Genomic DNA, 10,208 nt, shown 5'->3' with positions numbered 1-10,208 from the left:
AGGCGAAGCAACAACATCTCCATATTGACGGACCCACCACCTGGAAAGTTACATAGTGCACCTTTAAGTGTAGCAAGATGTATTTTCATATTTTAAGTACAAAAAGTCTTGTTCCATTGGTAGATAATTTTACTTGTCAAGTGAAATTTACTCAAATCATGATGAAACTTTCTTAATTCAAGTATTTTGACTTGGCTAGATTTTAGTTTTTGCAGTGTATACTCTCTTTTTATTGTCTGCTCTATGTATTTGATGTTTCAGGGTTAATGCTGTTCTTTATGTGTCCCAGAGAGACATAACAGGAAAAAAAATATTTATGATTGTAAAAGAAATACGATTGTAAAATTTGGTAATGCAAATGACATAAACTGTATGCTTGGGCAGTATTGGAGAATGCAGTATTGAGGTTGCAGTTTCTATGTCAAGGTCTGTTCCCATTTCCTTTAAAGGTGCATTGTGGAACTTTTCTGGTAGAAGGTCCATCAAATACTATTCTCTATGGAGATGTTATTGCTTTGTCCGAAATGTTTCACAGTATGGTATTAAACATTTCTATTTTTATGGAGGCCAAACCGGACCAAGTTGCAAGCAGGTCTGATCTGTGGAGATATTTTTGAGCTCTAAAACCAACTGTAACTGAATAAATGTAAAGTGGAGCTGTTTAATGTCATACTGTGGAACATTCCAGGCAGAGCAATAACATATCCATAGAAACAAGCAGATGACGGACCCCCAATCAAAAAGTTATATTGAGCATCTTTAACAATGTGGCGATTGCAATCAAAGAAAAAATGATTGGTTGGTCCAGATCAGTAGAGATTTTGTAACCCAGAAGCACATTTTGGTTTAACAATCAAAAATAGTTCTTTAGAAACGGGCCTGTGAATGGGGAAGTAGTGGCTGAGGTATTTAGATCAGGTCCGATCATCAGTGCAATAGCTTTTCATGTATCTTTATGGTTGAAATGTGTCATGCAACATTGTGTATATCATCACATACCTGTAGCATATACCTCATAGCACCACCTGCTTCTCTCGGGGCCACTCTAAAAATGTACTGGAGTAAAGTGTAGTTGTGATGGATGAAATTATGTAACTTGAAATTTGATTGTTTACAGTGAATGCTCTATTTTAAGTGACCTTGGCCCTATTGGGATTGTGGTTGGTGGTCCGGTTGTGTATGTGTTTGCACTTAGAAGACTTTTTATCACAATTCAAAAGTTGAGATAATGATCAACTGTGTTCCACCGGTCTCTCATGTATCACTGGCTTTTAAACAGACTTATGATTTATGTAAGGCTTGGATTCGAGTCTAGTCTTTACGGTCAAATACATGTCCACGAATAATTGGTCTTTGAAAGAGCAATACCGGAGACAGCAAACGTGATAACGATTTTTACACCTGGGGCAGGTCTCAGATTCCTATCAGCAAGCTGTAATGTCAGCTAAGATCTCATCATAGCCACCATCACACTCTATGCACACGAGTGAGAGGTGCACAGCTGAAGCATGTTACATTACTTAATGCTACTCGCGTATTTATCATACTGTAAAAAAGGCAAACCTAACAATACAAGAAATCTAAGTCAAAAGAGGTGAATGAAAGGAATGTGCATTAATAAAACTTGAGATGTGTCTAAATAAATGTCATGTTTTTGTCTGTTTATTGTTTAAATACTGATAATGAGATAATGAGATATTTCAGTGCAAACAGTTTAATTAAAGTTAAACTGCAAAGTTACAGATATAAGACTGAAATTCTTAACATCAGGTAAGAACACATACAATCCAAAGCAGGTTCAAAATCAGCACTCAGAATTTATAAAAGATCATTAAATATGATAGATCTCTACTTAAAACGTCCCTTTTTTCCTCTTTTTGGTATTCAGAAACATTTGTTTAAGACAATTCAAACCTAAGGCCAATTTTGCAAACACATACAATACAAAAAAAAAACAACAAGAGTGCTAAATCAGTGCTAAAATTCTATAAGAAAATATTTTAAGTCTAAAGAATGTTCATTTAATACATACATGTATTTTCAGGAAACAATTTCAATCATGTTTTAGATTTTTCTGTTTCTGTTGTGCATCTGTTTAGATACAAACAATAAATAATTGCATTGTAGTGTGATTTAAGGGTTTAAAATATTTTTTGTTGCATTTACTTTTATAACAAAAAATAATTGTAAACAATGACTATTGGTGTTTATGTCTTCTTTATGGTGAGATTTTTGCCGATAGAAATGGAGAGAAGAAGAAATCAAAAGCAAACTTTAAGGCTCTCATTGTGGTGCGTCTCCAGTTCCTCTCGATCTTCACCTGCCTTCCTCCTGTCAGCAGTGAGGAGGGACAGTCCAGACAGTGAATTGCCTTCAGCTCAAACGCCGGAGCTTTGGCCCCCAAACGCCCTTCCAGTTTAGTGCTGAACTCCACCAGGTTTCCAGGGTCCAAATTTAACAAAACTTGCCTAAACTCATGAGTGGCCATTAAAAGTATATCTCGGGCAGGATCCTCTTTTTCAGGATGTCCCTCGTAGATCATCCCCACTGTCACCTCAAAGCGGTAACTATCAAAGCGTTTGACATGGCAGGTGTGTTTGGCCAGAGCCTTTATCTCACAAAGCTCTTCTTCCTCCTGCATTTTGAGAAGTAACGGCACAGAGAGAGACTCCGTATCAGCTGGTAATCCTGCAGTTATATTGGGCACTGTGGTATTCTTAGGGTCACATTTAGGGTAAGTTTCTCCATAGAGGCACCGCAGCCAGTCTCCCATGAAAACAGGCAGCATGTTGATAACAGAATGAGCTCCATTCTCAGTCTCTGCCACACGGACATGCTTAAAGCGCCCAGTCCAGGTCACTCTGTGTCCATACAGGTGGCTGCAGAAGATCTGAGTTTGAGCCATTCCTTTAGACTTCCAAGATGGTGGACCACATGCCTCGCTGTACTGGTGCCAGGTGAGAGTTGAGTTGTATACTTTTTGTCCTTCGGCGTAATATATATAAACTGCAAAAAATAAAAGCACCATGGAGATGCAGAGCAGGATGAGTTTGACAGGTCCACGGTGCGTCAGAGATCTGAGAACATCCAAGATGGAGGTGCTGAATCGAGTCCAGAGGCGCAGGGTGACCGGGATGGCACACACAATCAGGGTGACGATCACTTTGGTCAGCTCAAGCTCCAGAAACCACTTAAAGACTTGGATGAAAAGCATAGTAGCAAGGCCAAAGGCAAGAACAGGTAAGGCAAACAGAAAGAGGAAGTAGGCCACACAGGTGCGGATCAGGCCCACGGCAGACGAATGCTGGAGGAGCACCACAGAGAACTCACACCACATGAAACACACCAGGTATGGCACCAGGAAGCAGTATGTGCCTCGAAATCCACGCAACACGGCCATTCTGCAACACAAACAACTCATTATAATAATTCAGCCTTCTTGTGTCAATGTTTTTAAGTTCTGTTTTAGCATTTATGGATATTGCTTACAACAAAAATGATTTACAGTGATAATTCTGGATGGGACATTGCCAGAGGATTAGGATCAACACAAAACATGCTACAGGTCTCCAGAACAGTTGATAGTCAAGGTCAGTTAAATACAGTCAATCAATGAATCTGTCCAGGGACTACAGGTGGAAATTAGCACTGATGCTACAACCTGATGTACAATGCATCTCTCCTGTTAAGGTTAATGCAAAAATTGTGCGCTGTCCCTGTCTCAAAATAAATAAATAAAAATAAATAAAAATGAATTATGCACATATGTGAAAATTGCCTTTTTCCCATGTACTCATATTTGAATTTTACAAAAAGGATGAGGATTAAATTTTGCCAATTGGCTGACAATAATTTAGTAGTAGCAGTAGTACTACTAGTAGTAGTAGTAGTAGTAGTAGTAGTAGTAGTTTATTTTCTTCCGTCATGTACTTAATCATGTACTTAATAGACTGTGACAAACATTTTACATAAAACTATGACCAAAGGGGTTTAGGCTGAAGTGAAATCACATATAAATGCCTAACCAAATGATGCCAAGAATACGGCTGTCAGCAACAACAAGCAACAACTTGGATAGCACGGAGTATTCACAATTAATCCAATCAGTTTTACAAAACCATATAGTCCAAAGAAAAGATAATTGAATTACAGTTAGATTCTCACCTGAATATCAGAAAGAACAGATAGGCATAGAGGAGGCAGGGGAGACTGAGCTTGAACACAACAGATTCCCCCAAAGGCACTGTGGCAAAGGTGTGTCCCAGTAATCGCAATGCAGTCATTTTCTCAGGCAAAAACTGCGTCATGCCACATAAAAATGATGCCACCTGAATCACAGAGAAAGATGTTCCATAGTTATGCTTATTTTTAAGTCTATGTTTAAAGGTCCTACAGTATATTATGCAAAATTGACTCTTGTGAGCTTTAAACCATGTTATAATGCTGTGAATTGTGTTTTGTTGCATTCACACATTAACCCTTTATTATTAGTCTGTCTACATGTCCAAACCTGAAAATGCTCTGTTCGACTTTGTGATGTCATGAAGCGGTAGTTTTCAAGTTAACAACTACCTTTTATGTTTAGTTCGGTAGAGATTGGCAATCCCTGGCCTGAAATCATTCAAATTCTAGTGATTCTAGTGAAGGTGCATGAAATTTAAAAACACAGTGGAGCACTTCCTGTATTACCACATGACATCAGTAAGTGTTTTCAGTTTGAGAAAACCTCAATTTGCAGGGTTTAGGTGATACATATGTGTTTATGTGTCTTTTATTTATTTAATTCATTAATTTATTGTTTTTTTAGTACTGCTTTTATGTATTGATTTTATAATTTTTGTTCATTGATTTTATTATTATTATTATATTTATTGATGCTATTAGTTTCCTCATGGTTGGAACATAATTCTATGTAAAGCACTTTGGAAACTGTCTTGTTTATAAAATGTGCTATACAAATAAAGCTGAATTGGACTGGATTGTAAATATGTGTGAATGAAACAAAAATCACCTCCAAGTATGTTTGTGATAAGGAAGCATTAAAACATAGATATGAAAATAGTATAGCAATAATATGGGCCTTCCAAAATTTACCCAGTCTTACCTCTATAAGCATTGCTTTTCGTGCATACATTGCTGCAGCTGGACTGAGACTGTGGTAACTGATCACTGTGAAGAAAATGGCCACAGTGGAGAGCTCAGAGCAAGGGATCCAGCCCTTGTCCGCCACAGGGAAGGAGAAGATGACAAAGAAGACTGATATGATGAAATATATGTACTGCTCCAGATTGTTCCAGCCAAAGTTGGTTTCAGCCTGCTCCACATCCAACCCAGGCTCAAAACGTGTTAGCAGAGACGTCAAGGTTTTGAAATTTTCCCATGTCTAGTAGACAAAAAGCAAATTAGAACAACAAAACTACATAAGCCTAATATGATTACCACAGAAGGGATATTTCACAAAATGTTATACAATACAATACAAAACTGACTCTCATGTGCTTTTAGCCATGTTAGAACCTTGTTACCTTCTAAAAAACATACCTGGAGTTGTGTTTTGTTTCATTCACACACATCTGAATCATCCTTTATTATTAGTCTGTCTATATTTCCATCAAAATGCTCTGCTCCACCTTGTGATGTCATGAAGCAGTAGTTTTCAAGTTAACAGCTACCCTTTACCTTTATTTCTGTAGAGATAGGCAAATTATCTTGTGAAGGTGTATGGGGTTTAAAAACACAGTGGAGCGCTTCCTGTATTATCACATGACATCACAAGGTGTTTTCTGTTTGACATAAGAACTCAGCCTAAATATGCAGGATTTGTGTTAAACATGTGTGAATGAAACAAAACACAACTCCAGGTATATGTTATTAGGTTCTTTTTTCAGACCAAGAGTTTGTTTTCATACTTGACAGTTTTGACTACTTCCTGAAGTCTTCCTCAGAGTGGTCACATGATGTTGCTGTGACATGTTCAGTCAGCTGATTATACAGGTTTTGGTGCTGTCTTCCTACTGGTGGAGGCAGGATGACAGTGCCATCTGCAGGCTGACTTCCTCACAGTATCCCAGGTGTGTGATGCTGTCATCCTGCCTCCACCGTTAGGAAGACAGCACCAAAACCTGTATAAATCAGCTTACCGGACATGTCACAGCAACATCACGTGACCACTCTGAGGAAGACCGCAGGGAGCAGTCGAAACTGTCAGGTATGAAAACAAACTCTTGGTCTGAAAAAAGAACCTAACAACATAAATTATCGGAAGACCAAATGAACCTCATTGGACTACAACTCCAGGTATATTTGTAAGAAAGAAACAACATTATAACGCAGATCATAAATAGCGTAATATGACCCCTTTAAATGTGTATCTTACCTTGCTGCTCTTGAATACACGCAGAGTGCAGATGATCATGGCAATGAAGGACAGGTAAAAAACCAGTAGTGGGATGACAAATGCAAACAGGTCCACGGTGAGGTTGCTGATGATGAAGAAGAAAATGAGCGCGTTGACGTGTTGTGTTGGAATAATGGTGCTCAGCCACTGCACACCAGCTCGAGAGGCCCAGTCCACAAGGCGCTCCTTCACCTCGATAATCCCATGTAATGGATACTGCAGCATCTATATCATAACATTGGATAAATGGGAAATTTTAAAGGTGCTATATTTGGCAAAATTGACTCTTGTGAGCTTTAAGCAATGTTATAATCTTATCTCCTCAAAAACATACCTGGAGTTGTGTTTTGTTTCATTAACATATTTGAACAATCCTTTATTATTAGTATGGCTGCATCTCCAAAGCTCAAAATGCTCTGTTCCATGTTGTGATGTTATGAAGCTGTAGTTTTCAAATTAACAACCATAAATGTGATATTCGAGGCCTGAGATTATTACTATTATAATTATGATTCCAGTGTTTGGAGAACTTCCTGTATTACCACATGACAGCACAAGGTAGAGCAGAGTGTTTTCTGCTTGAGAGAAGAACTCAGCAACAGGGCTTGTGTGTGTTAAACATGTGTGAAAGAAACAACATGTGTGTGATGAGGAAACAACATTATAACATAAATCAGAAAATAGTCTAATATGGGCCCTTTAAATTAAGTTGATTTAAATTGAATTACTGATTAGATTAAATTGCAGAAAGAAAGAAAACATTAACATACCACTAAGCGTGATTTCATATCCATGGCTCTTTTCAAGGCCACTGTCTGGTTGGTTTCTAGCATCATTCCACCCCATGTACTTTTGTGGTGCTTTCTGCCAACTGGAGGAGCAGACTCAGCTTTACACTGTAGAATTAACAAATCCAGAACACATAAGTGACAAAAATACAATAAACAATGTTAGTATAATTGGTCAGACTACACTTAACTCACTATCATGCTTATTTACCTTATAGCTGCTGGTTAAAAATCCAGATTTTTCGGATTGATTTGTTTCCTTGTCATCATTTGCAGGTGTAGACTGAACAATTCCTTGAGCATAGTTTTTAGTCATCTCAACAAAGTCATCCAGGTCCACCATCTCTTTGGCTGGTGGTAGAAATATGTTATTATGAAACAGAAACATGTTATGAGATGTTTTGTGGACTCTCACCCTCATTGCTGACCATGCTCTCTAGTACTTTTTGTGTCTGGCTGGATGTTGGGGCGTCAATATTGCTTACAGTGCCACCTGCTGGTGAGAAATGAGCAGAGCATTAGTGAGTTCCAAACATAGCAGGTCTGTAATGTGACACTATAGAGATCCCAGCAGCTGCAAGACTGAAGTCCCAAATGGCTATATATCATGCACTCACAGTGATAACATTGATGCTAAACTGCTATAAAACATATACTAATACATTTGATATTGAAATATATATATACACCTGGAGCTGTGTTGACCTGGCTCACATTCTCAAGCATTTCCGCCACTGCAACCTTTGATTTCCTGTCTGGGTTGAGCTTCCAGTACATCATCATGGCCGCTTTACGCACCGCCAGCTCAAACTTACTCTCAGTTGACAACTTTCGTACGTCGGCTTCATTCTCAAGTGTAATCCCTAGTGGAGAGAGCAGTCACATGTCGCAAGAGCAAATACATAATTGTCTTCTCAGAAGGCATTGTTAATTTAAATCACCTTTTTTCTGTATCCAACAACGGCGCAGAATCTTGGCAGCACCTTTTCTTCCCTGTTTTGCTGCTTTAATGAGCCAGCTGACAGCTAAACGGTTGTTTTGCTCTGTGTCCTTCTCATCAGCAAGAAGAAGATAGTGCTGACCCAGCTTCAGAAAAAAAAAAAGATATGGACATATTGAAACATGTTATTGCAGGTGGAGGGACTGATATTTTCATAACTTTTTTAGGTTTGACCTTTCGGAATATTAAGTACTGCTGCTGTTACTCGACAGCATGTGCAGTCCTGAATGAGCAGCAGAGACCTCAGGAGATCATGTTACTGATGTTTAACAATTTTAATCTAATGCCATAATGAACACATGTGGCTCTTTATGCAAGGAAACTAGGCTGCTTTAAAAACTAGAAAATTAATATGCTTACATTTGAACACTTTTAAGGCATGATGCAATATTTTATAATTACAACAAAAGAGTTGTAGAGGAGCAGACAGCCTCATAACCTACAAACAGCATTGCTTCTTTTACCATTTGGACAAGACAACCCCTGTGGTTATTTTTAAATGTGACATAAACATGTCCCGTACAGAACATACATGAGCAAAACTTCACACCATGTGCTTGAGCAGTTCAATATGTCACGTTATATATGTGTATGTCCTGAATGTGTGTGTATGTACATGTGCATATGCATGGAAATATAAAGATGAAAATCATGGAAATCAAAGTACCCAGTGGTTAATAACATGTCTGAGGCAGTATGTTGTGTGCATGATTTTGAAAGCCGGGGTCATCTTCCAGGAGGCTAAAAATACTCTCTTAACCAGACAGAGAGAGGCAGAGAGTTTCAAAACAATACAAAAGACTGTCTTTACACAAGTGTGTGTTATTATCTGACTGTCTGTACACAAGAGTGTGTTCTCACCCGAGTCTGGGCTCTGGCATCTCCTTCTTCAGCTTTCACCTGCAGTTGCTCCACTGTCAGATCTTCTTCAGGTTCTTCATCTGCAGGTGAAGTAAACAATAAAAGCATAAAAATGTCTCCACATTCTCAAAAACAATGTGTCTTGCAGTTTAGTTAAAGGCATATTTTTCTAAATTAAGGCTAAGATTCAATCATAATGTCATTATTGACACAGACTGTATGGGGCCTGTCACGTGGCACAAACTAACAGGGCAACCATTACACTCTTATTATCACACTATGCTATTCCAAACTACTAGAACTACTAGACTTGGGAATGACTTAGCACTTCAGGCCTGCAGTGTGCAGCACCTTCCACTGTTAAATACTGAACAAGATTCTTACCAACATCCTCCTCGTCCACGTCCTCCTCGGCTTTCCTCAGTCTCTCCTGCATGATCACTTTCTTGGCCACGGAAGCAAAAGTGCGTCTCTTTGGTGCAGTCTTCTGAGTTTCAGCACATGGTTTAGGATTAGAGGAGGACTTAGCTGGTGGTACCTGTCCATCTGAAGAAGCACATTTTTCATCTGTCTGTGAAGAAGCCTGGGAGTCACTGGAGCATGGAGCTTTGTCTGACTCAGTGTTCTCTTGACCACAGAGGCTGGTAGGGTTGGTCACAATGTGTGGAGCTGAGGGAGGGGCAGTGCTGTCCTGAACAGGGCATAACCCCTGGCTGTTCACACTCGGGATTGATGTCAGATCCATCTGTCAAATAAAAACAATGCACATTTGTTTGGTTTTGAAATAATTAATTCATAAAACAACTTACACATACAAATTATGCTACAAAAAAACCCTTTTGTACAACTTGTGGTTAGGTGAAGTGAAGTTATTGTTATTCTTAGAATAGATCAACAGTCATTATATTACCTTAAATGGCGAAGTAGTCAGTCTCTTCTAATTTAACAAGTAGCTGTATAATTCCTGTGGGACCCCATGTCACTTCGCGAGGCTCCATGAAACCAAAGACACCGTATGTGACTGCGGCTGGACACTTCGGTCTCAAGTCTGTGCTTATAAAAAGAACAACTTTAAGTCCCGCCCCCTTCTCTGATAGGGTATAACGAATGTCCATCATGATGCCTGCTGCTTCGCTATTGGCTGTATTCGCGAACAGTGACA

The 10,208-nt window shown here is 38.9% G+C and overlaps 1 protein-coding gene across 1 annotated transcript; it reads right to left on the bottom strand.

The window, feature by feature from the left end:
- Positions 1 to 1,925: 1,925 nt before the first annotated feature.
- wfs1a (Wolfram syndrome 1a (wolframin)) lies at positions 1,926 to 9,482 on the bottom strand. The gene is made up of 12 exons (XM_055158119.1): positions 9,431 to 9,482; positions 9,047 to 9,126; positions 8,127 to 8,271; positions 7,875 to 8,048; positions 7,601 to 7,678; positions 7,397 to 7,536; positions 7,168 to 7,293; positions 6,377 to 6,622; positions 5,105 to 5,383; positions 4,165 to 4,328; positions 2,708 to 3,401; positions 1,926 to 2,635 (listed from the first exon to the last, which is right to left on the bottom strand). The coding sequence occupies exons 1-12, from the start codon at positions 9,480 to 9,482 to the stop codon at positions 2,219 to 2,221; spliced, it is 2,595 nt and encodes an 864-aa protein (XP_055014094.1). The 3' UTR covers positions 1,926 to 2,218.
- Between the last annotated feature and the right edge of the window lie 726 nt (positions 9,483 to 10,208).

Source organism: Boleophthalmus pectinirostris, unplaced genomic scaffold, assembly GCF_026225935.1.
Source record: "Boleophthalmus pectinirostris isolate CB_2022bp ecotype Guang Dong unplaced genomic scaffold, ASM2622593v1 HiC_scaffold_22, whole genome shotgun sequence".
In the NCBI taxonomy this organism is placed as follows: Eukaryota; Metazoa; Chordata; class Actinopteri; order Gobiiformes; family Gobiidae; genus Boleophthalmus; species Boleophthalmus pectinirostris.
The sequence above is the reverse complement of the archived record's forward strand: the minus strand, read 5'-3'. Positions and strand labels throughout refer to the sequence as shown.

Excerpts from the sequence above, each read along its gene's own strand:
- wfs1a (XM_055158119.1), bottom strand. The coding sequence starts at position 9,482 with ATGCAGGAGAGACTGAGGAAAGCCGAGGAGGACGTGGACGAGGAGGAT. Across the intron at positions 5,384-6,376 it reads GTGTATTCAAGAGCAGCAAG|ACATGGGAAAATTTCAAAAC; the intron begins GTAAGATACACA and ends TTTGTCTACTAG. Across the intron at positions 4,329-5,104 it reads GAAAAGCAATGCTTATAGAG|GTGGCATCATTTTTATGTGG; the intron begins GTAAGACTGGGT and ends TCTGTGATTCAG.